Source organism: Bos indicus x Bos taurus, chromosome 8, assembly GCF_003369695.1.
Source record: "Bos indicus x Bos taurus breed Angus x Brahman F1 hybrid chromosome 8, Bos_hybrid_MaternalHap_v2.0, whole genome shotgun sequence".
In the NCBI taxonomy this organism is placed as follows: Eukaryota; Metazoa; Chordata; class Mammalia; order Artiodactyla; family Bovidae; genus Bos; species Bos indicus x Bos taurus.
The window spans coordinates 24,515,507-24,532,746 of NC_040083.1; the positions used below are offsets into that span (position 1 = coordinate 24,515,507).

General features: G+C 43.2%; 1 protein-coding gene across 4 annotated transcripts in view; it reads left to right on the forward strand.

The window, feature by feature from the left end:
* SLC24A2 (solute carrier family 24 member 2) overlaps nt 1–17,240 on the forward strand; it is a 290,438-nt gene that overhangs the window by 236,104 nt on the left and 37,094 nt on the right. For all 4 annotated transcript variants that reach the window (XM_027549151.1, XM_027549154.1, XM_027549155.1 and 1 more), the window contains 2 exons: nt 907–1,005; nt 4,411–4,529. In XM_027549151.1, the coding sequence (XP_027404952.1) occupies nt 907–1,005; nt 4,411–4,529 (218 nt within the window). The remainder of the gene's footprint in view (nt 1–906; nt 1,006–4,410; nt 4,530–17,240) is intronic.

Consider the following 17,240-nt stretch of genomic DNA (forward strand, 5'->3'; position numbering starts at 1 on the left):
CCTTGAATAATCCCAGGAGGAAGGGATGGGGGAGAGGGGCTGTGGGAATCAAGGATTAAAAAAGAAAGAAAAATGTGCTATGTTTCACTAATCTCTACACTTTTGCATGTTTTTTTTTTTTTTTTCTGTGCTTGTTGCATGCATTTACCCATTAATTATGTCAGTAATGGAGAAGAAGTGAAGCATTACTTTTATGGTACAGCTGTTTAAAACGATTACTTTGAAAATGGTATTTTTTCCTGAACCTTTCCCTAAGCATCTCATCACCCACAGACATTACTTGCTGTGCTTTGTTGATCATCCTTTGCCCTGAATCCCCAAATGCAATCAGCTGCCTCTTTGATGCTTTCATTGCAGCTGACTCAGCTAATTCGACTGCAATGCATGCTCCCGACGACTTTAGAAACTGCAGTGTTAATTAAGATACATGTTTGAAAACAAGAGTCAAATCAAAGAACCCCTGGGCTTGGCTTTCCACGGTCAAAAGCCAATCCTGGGATGAGCATCTAATTTCAGAGAAATGGCCATGCCTCCGGAGCAGATCTGTGTCTAGACCTGTTTCGGGGTCACAGCAATGGAGGGAGTTTTGGTGAGGATTGGGGTTTTTGTTTTTTGTAAGCAATTGGGAGGGAGGGAAGAGGTTCAAGGGAAACCTTTTGCCTGTGACCCAGCAGCTTGAGATTGTCAAGTAGAGAACTGGGCTGAGGGATCCACAAGGTAAGAAAGTACTCTTCATGCAGGTCCTAGGGCCTCTCGGTTGGGCAGAAAGGAGTGATCACCACTGGACGACACCCTAGCTAAGAAAACTAGGCACCCGCTTTGCCAGAGCCTCACCATTTGCCAGGAGCCTCTCTCTTTCTCTTCCTTCTCACCCCATCTCCTTTCCATTACTTTCTCTTGCTTCAGGGAGGTTCAGAGAAAAGGCTTCAATTCTCCACAAGATTGCCAAGAAGAAATGTCAGGTGGATGAAAATGAGAGGCAGAACGGGGCTGCCAATCATGTGGGTGAGTACGGGGAGATGTCCATCCCCTGCTGTTTGTTCCTGGAGTGCGTGAAGCAAGGGGCAGAGAAGCAGGACCCGGTGTGGGCACCCCAAGTCAGTGCAGATACAGAACCCTGTTGCTCAGCCCTTTCTCGGACCTCCGAAAGAGTCCCACTTTCCCTGGTGGGTCCCAGGGCATGAACAGACCCAATAGGTCACCTACTCCCAGGGGAACTTTAAAAAGAGTGAAATGATTCTATGAGGAGCCGTATAAAATAAACAAATAATAATGTTAAATAAGTAAAAAAAATTTTAAATAAATAAATTTAAAATAAATCCTAACCATACATCTCCACTGGAGTAGAAAATCACTCCATTTGGAAGCTTGCACAAAAAGAGGACAGACCTGTCATTTAATACTTGACAAAAGGTGAGAGTACCCTTTCTGAAGTTCTTGCTTGGTAACCGGATTTTGTACCTATGACATCTCCTGCATCACCCCCACCAAATTACTAGATGTTCACTTGGTTGCTCCTGAACTGAGTTCCCGGGTCCCTGAAAGATGGCTCTGACTCTCCCCTCTTAAGAATTCAGCAACTAGCTCCGGTCCCTTTTGGTTGACTTTTTCTGAGTTCCTTTGTGACCAGATCGTGACATTTAGTGGTCTTATTTTAACTTGGAACATAATGTTCCTCCTCTCCAGTCTGTGACTCTAATGTAGCTCTCAAATTCTAAATTCAGTCTAAATTTACCCTAATCTGGATCTATGCAATACATGATGCCCAAGAAACTAAAATTATCTGCAGACAAAATTTAACAGTGTTGCGCTCAAAATATATGACATTCCTTGGAAGAGCTTATGTCTCCTCTGTTCTCCTGACTTCTAGCTTCAGGAAAAATCTTTGGCCAAGAAACAGTCAAGATTCTATTGGGTACGGGGTGGGGAAAAACTTAAACTAAAATGTTAGCTCTCACTCCTGGGAAGTCGCTTCTTCTCATGTGTTCATGTCTGTTCTTATACATCTTAACTTCACTTTGGGACCCAGAACCCCATTTTTTTTTGGTCATTAAAGGCTGATCCTAAAGTTATATCAACTCAGCTAACAGACACACAAACACAGATTTAGTATTTCCCAAGGTACTGAGTATTTTTTAGTTTAAACAACTGAACCAAGCATATTAGGAAAAACAGACAATCACACACAGCAGAACATCATTATGAAAACACGATCACTACTAAGATAAAAGAAGTTGGAGTTTCGGTGGCTTTCCATATTCAAATGCATTTATGCCTCTGTATTCCACAACTGAATACATGAATAAACATAGCATTCCCTATGGCTTCCAGAATTTGGCTCCTTCAAATTCAACCATTTTTATATAACTCGCAAATTATTTCCCAGTAAATTTATCAGTGATAGAAATGTTTAATTTTTCTGAAGTTGCTAGAAATACTCTAATACTTTCTGAGCAGCCTGAAGCTGCCCACATCTGAGACTGATGAGCTTTCCGGTACTCCTGGTGACCCTGACACTGAACCACACACAGCCAAACTCCTAGACTTGACAAGTCCCAAGACTCGACCCAGCTCGGCCAGAGGGCAACCCTTTATATTTCCCTCTCCCTGAAATTATGGCAAAAAAACCTCCATGTGCCCGATCACTGATCCCCTGCAGGTGTTCCTCTGAGCCCTGGAAAAAATCTTCTAGTGCAAGTCGGGTGCTGTAAAGTGGATCCGAACAGTTTATGTTTCTTCTTTGCTCACTTTGTTCCAGGCACTGTGCTGAGAGCTTTAATTCATTTTCTTGTGTAATCTCTACAGGTGTGCCCTTTGATCATATTGTTATTGGTCAGAGCAGCGGTGGTGGTTCTACTGTCATCATCACCCCGATTTTTTTACCTTTTGCTTTTGTATTGGGGTATAGCCGATTAACAAACAGTTGTGACAGTGTCAGGTAAACAGCAAAAGGGTTCAGCCATACATATACGTGTATCCATTCTTCCCCAAACTGCCCTCCCATCCAGGCTTTGCATGACATTGAGCAGAGCTCCACAGCCTATACAGTGGGTCCTTGTTGGTTATCCATTTTAAATATAGCAGTGTGGACATGCCCGTCCCAAACTCCCTAACTATCCCTTTTCCCCATCCTTCCCCCGGCCACCATGATTTCATTCTCTAAATCTGCATCATTCTAGTTTTACAGATAAGGAAGCTGAACATCAGAGAGGCTAAGTCACATACTAAGGACCCCACAGCTTAAGCAGTAGCATCAGAGTATGAACCCAGGCCCGCCTATGATGCCCAGTGTCCAGAAGTCCCAGTACTCAACTATTACCTGAGAGTCACTCTAGCCAAGTGTTGCTTCTCAGTCAGGAATGACACAGATTTTTATCTCAATTACTTGTTCATCCCCTGCCCTTGCCTGGTCTTCTATAGGATGCCCAAGTGTGGAACCTCTTAAGTAGTATCCTCCAGGCATTTTGAGAAGGCCAGGTTCCCAGGTTTGCCCTACCCACAACACCGATGCCCTGGTAGAACTTTCCACCCACTGAGCCTGAGGGAATTAGAACTAGAAGTATTGGGCCTTGGAGGTCACCCAGTTGATTCCCCTCATTGCATAGCTAAGGTTCTGCAGAAATGAGGGGCCTTGCCTGAGATGACCACCTGATTCTGTCAGAGCAGAGCCTAAGACTCAAGTCTCCTGAAGCCCAAGCTAATAAATGTCCCTTCTCAATGGCACCCCACTCCAGTACTCTTGCCTGGAAAATCCCATGGATGGAGGAGCCTGGTGGGCTACAGTCCATGGGGTTGCTAAGAGTTCGACATGACTGAGTGACTTCACTTTCACTTTCACTTTGATGCATTGGAGAAAGAAATGGCACCCCACTCCAGTGTTCTTGCCTGGAGAATCCCAGGGACGGGGGAGCCTGGTGGGCTGCCCTCTATGGGGTCTCACAGAGTTGGCCACAACTGAAGCGACTTAGCAGCAGAATGTAATTACAGAAGAAAAGATCCTGCCATAAGAAAATCTCTGCAGGATGTGATCATGGGTATAGACAGTGGTGTGGAAATTGGGTATGGTTTTGGTTTTAAAATGTCCGTGCTCATGTTCTTGAATGGCAAGTTGGTAAGTTTGCCCAATCTAGAGAAGGCATACACCTAGAGTTGATAGGGTACCCAAGGTCAGATATAGGCCAGCGGGGATGCCAGGGAGCTATTAAAGAGAGGAGGAGGGCTGAGTTCACTGAAAGGCAGGGGGGCAAAAAAATCCTAGACATTTGGCACAACCCAGCCCTGGGTCTTATCACCCCTTGGACGCCACTACCTTCTCCCTTGGCCCAACATTTTAGGATGTTCTTCTCAATATGGCTCTTACCCCCACTGACTCCATTTGCTTGCCTTCTGTGTGTCTAAATTTTATCACAGAAAAAATCGAGCTCCCAAACAGCACCAGCACAGAAGTGGAGATGACACCCTCCAGTGATGCTTCGGAACCGGTACAAAATGGAAATCTCTCCCACAGCATCGAAGCTGCAGAAGCCCAGGTACAGCAGTTTTTCATTGCTCTCCAGGCTGTTGTGTGTGTCGATATTTTAGCATAGCAGCATAGACCTGCATTCTCGGAGGCCCCAGCTCCCAGCTCAGAGGACCCCAGAGTCATCCGTCCCTGTGTGTACTTCCCAGTACCAGCCAGGGCACCGCATGCATCAGACTCTTCATTCATCATATAAGTGCACATATTCTCCAACCCAGGCTTCCCAGGTGGCACTAGTAGTAAAGAACCCACCTGCAATGCAGGAGATGTAAGAGACGCGAGTTTGAGCCCTGGTTCGGGAAGATCCCCTGGAAGATGGCTCAGTAACCCACTCCAGTATTCTTGCCTGGAGAACCGCATGGACAGAGGAGCCTGATGGGCTCTGGTCCATAGGGTTGCACAGAGTCAGACATAACTGAAGCGACTTAGCATGCACACACACATTCTCCAACCCACTGTTTCTCAGAGTGAGATTGGAGGAGTCATGCATCAAATCTCCTGGGGATAAAAATGCAGATCCCTGGTCCATATCCCAGATCCAGTGGGAAGTAGAATCACTGAGAAGCAGCACCCAGGAATCAGCACCTTTTTCTTCTGAACTTTTTGTTTTGTTTTGGGGTGTAGCCGATTAACAATGCTGTGATAGTTTCGGGTGAACAGCGAAGGGACTCAGCCATACATTACACACACATCCAAGGAATCATCATTTTAACTCCTGTCCCTGGTGATTTCTAATAGATGATAAAGTTTGATCACTGCTGCAGTCTAATCCTCTCTGTGTCTTCAGGGCCATGATTAAGTAACAGAGAGACCACAGCCATCATTCCTTGGTTAACCCCCTTTGGCCTTTTTAGTCCCTGCAGTTGAAATTAGTCAGTACTGTGGTCCAGTCCACCATTCGGTGTTGCAACCATTAGATAGCTGTTTGATCTAATGGCTACAATACTTAACATTTATACACACTGTGTGTGTGCCATAGCTTCAGCACTAGGCGCTTTGTCTATGCTATCACTTTAAACCTCCCAGCTGAAGGTATAAACATTTAGTATCTCTGTTTTATAGGTGAGGATGCTAAAGCTTAAGATGAAGCAGTTATTCAGGATTACTTGGTTTGTAGCTATTAGAGCTGAGATTTGATCTTGTGTGTGTGTGCTAAGTCGCTTCTTAGAGCTGATCCTGCGTGTCTGACTCTGAGACGCTATGGACTGTAGCCCACCAGGCTCCTCTGTCCTTGGGGATTGTCCAGGCAAGAATACTGGGACTGTTGCCTTAGGACTGTCTAAATACAGAATCTGTACTGTTTCCACTGCCTCAGGACCACAGTTGCTCAAAAAAGTCGGCAGGAAAAAAAAGTAGGTGGTGCTTGTTAGATTTCTGGATCTCACCCTCATCAAGTGAATCAGAATTTCTAAGGCATAGAGTCCCAAATTTACATTTTAACCAGTTACCCTTGAGTCGGTGTTGCTCAAACTATAATGTGTTTAGAAATTTCCTGAAGGATTCTGTTCAAATTTGGGGTCTGGTTTGTCAGGTCCGGAGTGGGGTCCCCAGTCTGCAGCTCTCCTGAGCTTCCAGGTCATTCTGACATGGCTGGTCTAAGAACCACACTTTTTGAGTAGCATGGCCCTAAAGTTTGTGACCCACTTCTCTAGACAGAATTTTCCCGATGAGCTGATAATGAAGCCTGACTACAGCAAATCTATTCCAACCCTCCCTTCTCCTTTACATTGGGATGCTGTCTGCAACAGAGGAAGTCTGTGCTTCTTAGAAGACACTTGTTTATTGTCGCCTGTTTCCTTTATTCCCTGAAGAAACATGCAAAGAAAGTTTCTTCATTTAAAGGAAAGGATAAAGATGTCAAGCACCTTTTTGCACATGTGTTGGCCATTTGTATGTCGTCTCCTTCAGAAGAATATCTACTCAGATCCTTCACCCATTTTTCAATCGGGTTATTCATTGTTTGCTATTGAGTTGTAAGAGTTCCTCATATATTTTGGTTATTAACTCCTTATCAGATATATGACTTATAGATATTTTCTCCCACTCCATAGGTTGCCTTTTCATTTGTCTGTTGTTTCCTTTGCTGTGCTTTTCATGAGGTATACCTATCTTCACGTTGTACACCTTAAATAGATGGAATTTTTATTTGTCAGTTATACCTCAGTAAAGCGCCAGGGGGCGGGGGGGAATGACTAAAGGAAAATAGAGACACGGCAGCTCCTTCTGCCCTTGTCTCCTCTGCCTCCTAGGCTCTTGCCCTCCTGCCCAGAGCCCCACGCTCCCTTCGCATTAGCTCAAGGGTGAGCTGGCAGAGCAGCTTCTGTCTGCAGCATGTGGCAGGAGGCAGGCCCCAAGAACATCTGGCTGTCCTTGGGGACGCACAATCACAGGTGTGCAGAGGGCACCCTCATCACCGTGCCTGTCCATCTGGCTGGCAGAGGGACAGCTATACCCCCCACATGGAAGCAGCTTGCTGCAGGGGGTTGACAGAGCCCCAGCCAACCCCTCTCTGAGCAGAGCTGTGTCCCCAGGTCTCACTCAGGGTAACAGGACAAGTTTGTGCACCATGCTGATACACTGAGAGCTCAAGGGCACACAGGCCTTCAGAGAGCCACGCCACCAGCTGCCCGCAGCACAGCCTGGCAGTGATTTTCAGGGCCAACACGAGAGAGTTATCGAACCTTCTTCTAGTTTCCTCATCTGCAAAGTACAGATAATCACAGTACCTGCCTCATTCAGGATATTAGGAGAATTACATGAGATAATATACATAAAGCACTTAGCACAGAGCTAAATGCTCTTATTTATTAGTGCCCATTTTGTTGTTCTTTAGTTGCTAAGTCATGTCCAACTCTTTTGTGACCCCGTGGACTGTAGCCCACCAGGCTCCTCTGTTCATGGGATTCTCCAAGCAAGAATACTGGAGTGGGTTGTCATTCCCTTTTCCAGGGGATCTTCCCAACCCAGGGATGGAACCTGTGTCTTCTGCCTTGGTGGGTGGATTCTTTACCGCTGAGCCACTGGGGAACCCTATGTGCCCATACCTACTATATAAATAGCATCCAAGATGTCCCTCCCCTGTAGGCAAAATGTTCATTGTAGCTAAAATGAAAATTACATATAGAAAGAATATATACATATATAATGTTTGAGTATATCCAGGGTATGATAAGCAAATAAATAAACATCTGTAGTAGATAAATAATTATGACCCAGAAGGAAATGGCAACCCACTCCAGTATTCTTGCCTAGAGAATCCTGTGGACAGAGGAGCCTGGTGAGCTGCTGTCCATGGAGTCGCACAGAGTTGGACATGACTGAAGTGACTTAGCATGCATGCATGCATTGGAGAAGGAAATGGCAACCCACTCCAGTGTTCTTGCCTGGAGAATCCCAGGGACAGAGGAGCCTGGAGGGCTGCTGTCTATGGGGTTGCACAGAGTCGGGGACGACTGAAGTGACTTATCATCATCATGTCACATAAAGAGTCTACCTGCAGTGCAGGAGACCCAGGTTCGATCCCTGAGTCAGGACGATCCCCTGGAGAAGGAAATGGCAACCCATTCCAATATTCTTGTCTGGAGAATTCCAGAGGAGCCTGGTGGGCTCCAGTCCATGGGGTCACAAAGAGTCTGACACAACTGGGTGACCTTCACACATATGTCAGGAAAGTGTATACAAAGTGTTCTGGGGGCCTTCCAGAGGAAGACCCAGGGAAGGAAAAGTGCAAAACCTTAAAAGAAGAGGTAATATTTGAGCTGGGCATTGATGAGTGAGTAGGAGTTTGTTGCTCAAAAAAGGAGGCGATGACAACATGTTCCCTTAAAAGGGAAATTCATGTTAGTGATTGGTGAAAAGGCCAGCAGAACTAGAGACTGAAACGTGAGGTGAAGGTGGAGGAGAAATCCACTTGGAAAAGTAAGTTGGGCTGAAATTCTTCCATTGTTGAATCAGAAACTTTTCAGTGATCATCCAGTATGTGTTAGGCGATGTGCTGGGCCTTGGAAATTCTAGCAGAATTTTAGCACCATTCTAGCAGAGCAGAGAGACTGCAAATGTAAACCAAGACATAATTATGGACAGCAATGGGGCCATGAAGAAAATAAAGCCTTGTGACTCAATGGAGGGTGAGTGGAGGGGCCCCTTTAGGTTGGGAGGTGAGGGAAAGCTTCAGTAAGGAAGTGGTATTTGAACAGAGGCTGAGCTTTTAAGAACAAGCCAGCCGGAACATCTGTGGTGGTCCAGTGGTTAAGACTTTGCCTTCCAATGCAGAAAAAGGGTGCGAGGTCAATCCCTGGTCTGGGAGCTAAGATCCCATGTGCCTTGCGGGGAAAAAATAAAACATAAAGCAGAAGCAATATTGCAACAAATTCAATAAAGACTTTAAAAACAGTCCACAACCAAATAAAAATAAAAATCTTGGAAAAAAAGAACAAGCCAGGCCAAGGGAACAGCATCCACAGAGGCAGAAATGAGCTTGACTTGTTTGAGGAACAGAGAAGTCAGTGTGGCTGGAGAGTGGGGAGCAGAGGGAGGGAAGATGGTGGCAGTGAGCTCCCAGCAGGGCTGGCCTGCCTTGAGGACCATGATACGCAACTTGACTTCCTTCCAGGGCAACAACAAGCTGTCATAGGTTCCCAGATGTGGTTTGCACCTGTGAAAGATCCAAGAGGCTGCACTGAGGTGTCGAGATCGGATGTGCAGCAAGAAAGTGGATGGCAGTGGTGGGGCAGTGAGGTGGCTGCAGGAGTAGGGGCAGAGCTGATGAGGCCTGGACCAGAGCAGTGGACGGGGAGGGAGGAGACACACGGGGATCAGGAAGGGCATTGTGGCTCTGCCTGAGAAGTGCGGACATCCCCCTGCTGGAAGCAGGGAGCTGCCGTGGAGTGGCAGCATCAGCTCTGTAAGATAGGAAGAGAGCTCTTTCTGAATGGCAACGAAGGGGCCAGAGTGAAGGAGGGTAGGCTACAGGGTGGCAAGGTAAGAGCCCATTTGGTGCAAAGATTAGCAAACTGTGCTGTGCTTAGTCGCTCAGTCATATCCAACTCTTTGCAACCCCATGGACTGTAGCCTGCCAGGCTCCTCTGTCCATGGGGATTCTCTAGGCAAGAATACTGGAGTGGGTTGCCATGCCCTCCTCCAGGGAATCTTCCCAACCCAGGGATCAAACCCAGGTCTCCCACATTACAGGCAAATTCTTTACCATCTGAGCCACCAGGAAAGTCCTAGCAAACTGTGATCTGTGGCCAGATCTGGCCTGCAGCCTGTTTTTGAACGACCCCTGAGATAAGAATGTTTTTATCTTCTTGAAGCTTTAGATAAAAGCAGCAGCAGCATATGTGACAGAGACCATAAGGCCCATAAAGCCTAAAATATTTACTATCTGGCCCTTTTCAGGAAAAGCTTGCCCACCCCTCTTTTCAACCATCTGTAGTCTTTACCCAAAAACAGAAAAAGAGAAAGAAAAAAATAACAAGGAAGCTCTTCATGCACTTATATGGAATGATCTTCAATATATGTTGTTAAGTGGAAAAGGCAACATGCCAAATTCATCCAGTGTACTCTTTGTAAGAGGGGAAAAAAGGAAGGAAATAACATAGTAATGTGGAAGCATTTGCTTTGGATTCTGTTGAAGAAACTGGCTGATTGCTACAGAACAGCAGTCTGCAGTAAGGAACTGGGGTGGGAAGTAGACTTCTGCATGCATTTTTCAGTATGTAGCCTTCTGTAGCTTTTGAATTTTGAACCAGTTAACTGTTTTACCTATCCCCAAAAAATGAAACAACTAAAACCAGTAATGGGTTAAATGAAAACAGAACCAGTGTGCATTAGTCCCTTAAGAGAAAAGTCTCTGAAGACAGACCACATGAGTTCAAATCCAAGATTTGCCACTCCCCAGCTGTGTGACTTTGGACAAATTACTTAACCTCTCTGTTCTCATCTTTCTTCTCTCTGAAACAAGGAGACTATCCTATTTCACAGCATCGCTGTGAGACTAGAATGCTCATAGAACAGTTCTTGGCTAACAATAAGCACTGCACAATTGCTTGTCATTATTAGCAGTACTTGTAAAACTGTCTTTAAAATGTCTGCTAAGTAGCCCAGATGACAAGGCCTCAGATCAACTATGAGTTGTAGCGTGGCTGACAGTGACTGGATGTGAGAGCTGCTTCTGAGGAAGCATTGAGACCATTTGTTAATAAATCAGTCATAGAGAGTGAACCAGAAAAAGCAGTTCTGGGTGATGCTGAAGTTTCCAGGCTGGAATGTCTGAGTAGCAGGGTAAATTAGAGCTGTGATTCTCGACTCAGAAAAACAGGTGTGAAATCAGGACACTCGGGCCACCTAAAGCACAGTTTCACAGAAAGAATTCAGCGTCTTTTTACTGTTGAGTTTTATTTCTTTCCCAGTTGTATTTTTATCAAGCTCCAGGAGGAATGAGGTGTGCCTCCCGACTTTATTAATGGAAACGATGAGCCCACACACCACACACTCACCACTGATACTCTCCTGAGAGTTTAACCCATCTCATCTAATGAACCTGCTGTTTTCAAAACTGTATTTACAAATGAACTAATTTTACATTGACACCTCATCTCTGAGAACTTCCTTGTGTCCAGACTTTACACTGGCAATGAAGAGCACTCTAAAAGAGCACTCTGTGAGCACTTCTCACAGAAGAAGTCCCTTTGCAGGAGATTTTTTGCTTCATTCGTAAATTTTGTGGAACCAAGAAATAATTTGACTTCTCAAATGGCTTAGTGCTAATTATCTTCTCCCAAGGCCTGCTGATAGAATGCTGTTGATTCTAACACAACTGAGCTGAGCTGTCACTGAGAATTTACCGACCTTCCAAATTTTCAATGTTGAGAGTTTATCCACGTTTGAAAGACAATTCCAAAATATATTCTTTCGCACCCAGAACCCAGCATTTTCTTACATTTTAATTTTGCCAAGATGACATCACCAACTCAATGGACATGAGTTTGAGCAAATTCTGGGAGATACAGAAGGACAGGGAAGACTGGCACGCTGCAGCCCATGGGGTTGCAAAGAGTTGGACACGACTTAGCCACCGAACAACAACAGCAGCGGCAACAGCCAGGTGATGGCACGTGGCCAGCGCGCTCAGGGGAGCTGCCTGCCTTTCTGCACCATGTCCTCCAGGCATAACACATCCAGACTCTGTACATACCTGCTCACAGTGCGAAGGGAGAAAGAGAAAGGCCTTGCAAATTTCTTCGGTTCTGAAATTTGAAAATCTAACTCTTTCTTCATGTATTATGCTTTTTATATGTTGCAGCTTTTATTTCATTTTGCCTCCAAGACTTCTCTCTGTCCTTAGGGAAATCTAAATTGTCTTTGCTTTGGTTAAGAGTTGCCTAGTTGCAGCAGTGGGCAAACTGACTTATTTAAGATTATCACATCCCTAGGAAAAGAGCACACACACACACTCACACACACACACACACACACATACATACACACTTGTATAGATAGATATTTAGATAGATAATGAATAAAATGCCCATTTTTCTTCTTTTTTTCTCACTTTACAACTTAAATAATATCTTACTATATTAAACCCTTCCTTTCTCCCTCTGGAATTTCAGCTCTAACTTATTTCTTCCAAGCCTAGCATTGGTCTTTACCTAAACTCAATCTGGTTTTTAAGATCTGCTCTTATAGTGCTGATTAAAATGTTTGGGTGACTAAGTAAAGGGTGAGTAGGGAAAGATGATGGACATGATCGTAATCTTAGATTTCTCTTAAGAAAACTAAAATGCATTATTGTTGTCATTTAAAGTTATAGCTATGATTTTAAAGCTCTGTAGAAAGACTTCATAATGAACATTGGTCCATAACATTAGCTCTAATAAGGACTTCCAAGATTATCCAAGCAGATGGTATCCAGAGTCCACATGATGTGTTTCTTCCTAAAGTATTACCTTTAGTTAGAAAATGTTTACTTTCTTCACAGTGATAAGATTTTGGGGGGTTGTTTGTTTGTTTGTTTGGTCATGCCGAGTGGCATGTGAGATCTTAGTCCCTCAACCAGGGATGATGGAACCTGTACCCCCTGCATTGGGAGCTCAGAGTCATAACCACTGGACCACCAGGGAAGTCCCAGCAATGCTTAACAGAGAGTTTTCAAACCTCAAACCTTCCTGTTATTCAAAGAGCAAGTATCTCTTCTAAATGATTATGGTGTAATGGCCAGGTCAACCATTTTGAAAGTTTAAAAACAGCTAAGAACCAAATTCCCCCCTATTAATGAGACTATTCAATCTCTTGAAACATTGATGAAACATAAGAGCATTCTGGCACTCAGGAAAAGGAAGTTTTGGTGGAAGGGGAGCACGGGGCAGTGCTGGGGAGAGAGGGCAGGACCTAAGTATGAAAGGAAAACAATAGTCAAAGATTCTTCCTCAGACTGGAGTTTTCAAGGTCCAAGCCATGTTAGATCTATGATTGCCTTAGAAAAAAAAAAGTATTAATATCCAAGAAAACCTAGTACACACTATACAGGAGAAAAGCAAAAATTAGTGTTTTATCTACCAGGCCATAGTACATGGGTTCATTTCCAAGGAGATAACGCTTTTTTTTCTCTCAATCTATACATTTATGTTTTAAGGAAAAGTTGAGATCCAGTTTCAATATCAGATGACCTGTACAGTATTACCAACTGCTTAAGATCCACACAGAGGCCTTTTGAACACAGTTAAAATGAAATAGATAGATCTGACTCTTGAGTTTCTGCCTAAATTTGAATATTGACAGAGAATAATAACTTCACTTAGAATCTTACTGTTAATAACACCATTTGTCATTGTGCTTTCTGAAGGAGTTTAAAGAAAGTCTATTAATTATTCACATAAGATACATTAAGGGCTGACTATTAATAAAAAGAAAAAAAAAAAAAACGCCATTGCCACCCTGAAAAAAAACTGACATTAATATCACTGGTCCTGTGAGTAATTGTAATCCAATTGATGATAAAACAATGAGAATGACTTTTGAATTATTATGATTCTTCAGTAGCTTTTATGTTGACAAATCTTCTATGATTTGTATCAGCAGGATTTACAAAGCCCATGAAAACTATACAAAAACCAGTTTATAGCAGCAGTACAGAAAGAAATCCATCTTGTCTGTAGGTTGCACCTCAGAATTATTTGGGCAAAATACAAAGTGAAGGAAAGTAATTATATTTCACCAGACCCTCCAAATGCCATTTTACATTAATATAAGATGGTTTCTTGGCTTCATGGGAAACTTGGGTCCAGACAGCTTCATCACTCACAGCAAAATATTTTGAAATCTTGGTTTCAATTCAAAGTCATGGAAAAACAGATGAAGTGTTTCAGGTTGCCATTGCTGAGTGAAAGCTTATCATTTTGTGTTTGATATGCTAAATTCTTGATGCTAGTTTTTTTTTTTTTCCCATCTATATGTAAAACAAACCATAAAATGGTATTTTAAGGGGGAGGGTCAATTATTTCCTACTGCTAGACAGGCTGAGATTAATCACTTTTTTAAAAATCTGTATAACATTTAAATGTTCTCTGTTGGTTCAGGATGTCTACTCAGAAGGCAATACAGATATCTTAGGATGGTGCTGCCTTCCCAGAAGAGATGCTTTGTAACTGACCTCTTCTTGATTTATCTCTTGGAAAGAGATAAGTGGTAGACACATAGAGATAAGAGTGGAGTCAAGAGAATGAAGGATATTGGTAAATAATACAAGGGCAAAGACACTGAAAAACTCAGGAAACAAAAATAAAGAGATTTCTCAAAGACTCAGTAAAGAATGAGTGGAAAAGGGGTTATTCACTCAGCCATAAAAAGGAACGAATTTGAGTCAGTTGCAGTGAGGTGGATGAACATAGAGCCTGTTATACAAAGTGAAGTAAATCAGAAGGAGAAAAACAAATATCATATATTAATGCATATATATGGAATCTAGAAAAACGGTACTGATGAATCTATTTGCATGGCAGAAATAGAGATATGAGTATAGAGAACAGACATTCGGACACAGTTGGAGAAGGAGAGGAGGGGACGAATTGAGAAAGTAGCATTGGCATATATACACTGCTGCTGCTAAGTCGCTTCAGTCGTGTCTGACTCTGTGCGACCTCACAGATGGCAGCCCACCAGGCTCCGCCGTCCCTGGGAGTCTCCAGGCAAGAACACTGGAGTGGGTTGCCATTTCCTTCTCCAATGCATGAAAGTGAAAAATGAAAGTGAAGTCGCTTAGTCGTGTCTGACTCTTCACAACCCCATGGGCTGCAGCCCACCAGGCTCCTCCATCCATGGGATTTTCCAGGCAAGAGTACTGGAGCGGGGTGCCATTGCATGTGTAAAATAGATAGCCAGCAGGAAGTAACTGTATAGCTCAGGGAACTCAGCTCAGTGCTCTGTGTTGACCTAGAGGGGTGTGATGGGGGACAGGGAGAAATGCTCAAGACAGAGGGGACACATGTATACTTATGGCCGATTCATAAGCCATATGTTGTTATACAGCAGAAACCAGCACAACATTTTAAAGCAATTACCCCCCAATTAAAATAAATTTAAAAATAAAGAAGTCACCATTAAAGAAAGAATTATACAACATTATAAAGCAACTATGCTCCAATAAAAATTAATTTCAAATAAATTATAGCAAGTGAACATGATGATTTCTTTTAAAGCAAAAAAAAAAAAAGATTCAAAATAAGATACTTTAAAAAGGTAACTATCTATATGGTAGGTGTGTATCAGTCTGCTTGGGCTGCCATAACAAAAAATTCACAGACTAGGCAACTTAAACAACAGAAATTTATTTTCTTCTAGTCCTGGAAGCTGGAAGTCTAAGGTCAAGGTTTCAGCCAGTTCCGTTTCTGGCAAGGGCTCTCTTCCTGGCGTGCAGTTGGCTGTCTTCTCCCTTTGTCTTCATAGAGCCTTTCATACACAAAAGGGTGAGGAGTGTGGGTGGAGAGAGCAAGAAAAAGTAGAGAAGTGCCCTCTGAAGTCTCTTCTCACAAGGACACTAATCCTGTAGCATCAGGGTCTCACTCCTATGACCTCAGTTCAGTTCAGTTCACTCAGTCTTGTCCAACTCTTTGCGACCCCATGAACTGCGGCACCCCAGGCCTCCCTGTCCATCGCCAACTCCTGGAGTTTTCTCAAACCCATGTCCATTGAGTCGATGAGGCCATCCAAACGTCTCATCCCCTGTCACCTCCTTCTCCTCCTGCCTTCAGTCTTTCCCAGGATCAGGGTCTTTTCCAATGAGTCAGCTCTTCTCATCAGGTGACCAAAGTATTGGAGCTTCAACCTCATCATTAGTCCTTCCAATGAGTATCCAGGGTTGATTTCCTTTAGGGTGGACTGGTTTGATCTCCTTGCTGTCCAAGAGGCTCTCAAGAGTCTTCTTCAGCACCACCTATGAATTTTGGAGGGACACAACACTCTGTCCCTAAGAGTCAGTAAGGACTCATCTTTGAGTTGAGTACCTGAATTTTTCCAAATGCAACTCTGGTTTTTTCATCATTGTGTCTAACAGACTTTCTTCTCATGGCTATCCTGTTTTTATTCCCTTTTTAAACAGGAAAGGCAAATGACAAATGAAATTCTCCTTTTAGCCCTTTGCTGACCCATTCCAGAACTCTGAGTTTGCTCGCAAAATGACTCATACACACCTTGTTTGGCAAGCCCTGAACAATAGCTCTGGGGTCCCCAAAATCCATTTTCCCTTGTGCCACTTAGAGGTTTTGAGCATAGGTCTTTAGGTCTGTGAGACCAAAATGATCCACAACCCAGTCGTGAAGAATTTTTATGGGTTGATCTTTTGAATTTCAAGCATGACATTCTAGTTCTGTAATAGACAAAGTGAAAGCTGCTGGTATGTTGACCACACTAATTGGCCACCTGGTTTAGGGAAACAAAAATGAAGATGAGATGAGAACCACTTACTGTCCCTGAGGCAGCTGGTATTTATGGTATTTATAACAAATTTCTATTGCTCAAGCCACCTAGTCTATGGTGTTTGTTGTGGTGGCCCAAGCAGACTAATACAGTAACCATATGGATATTTTTTTTAATCTCATTTTTAATAGATTTCCTTGGTGGTAAAGCACTTCATGGAATGTTTTTTGGCACCTTCTACTTGCCAAATAGATGTTGATTTCAGAGCTTTTCACTGTACTAAAGTATGACTCTGCATTTTTGGTAATTTTACCTTTGAGAGCTCCAACTCTAGGATTGTTTTTAGCTCTGCACAAAACACAGAATCAAGGTGTCACAATATTATGAGTCTGCTTGGAAGCTTTGTTTCAGATAAAAACTCTGCTTACAGCCTATCTGCTGAAATAAAAGAGCGTTTTCTCTTTAGGGCTGTGGAATTTTTCCTTTCATCTTATTTACAAAGGTCTTCTATTTATTCCTCTTACAAAACAGGAAAGTAAATTAGATTGTTGACATCACTACAGTCAATGAATGCTCAATAAGTGTCAGATGAATGGATATATGGGGGAACACAATTATTGCAGTTCCCACTTTCACATGAAAAAATTGAATCATAGAATTTTATTGCTTGGAAGTGTTATAATTCACCAAGTCAAACTTCTTTCTTCTGGACATCTTTGAAGGAGTTATTCTCCTAACCATTTATTAACAATAATAATAATAACTAACATTTACTGAGTGTTTACTCTGCGCCAAACACAGTTCTAAG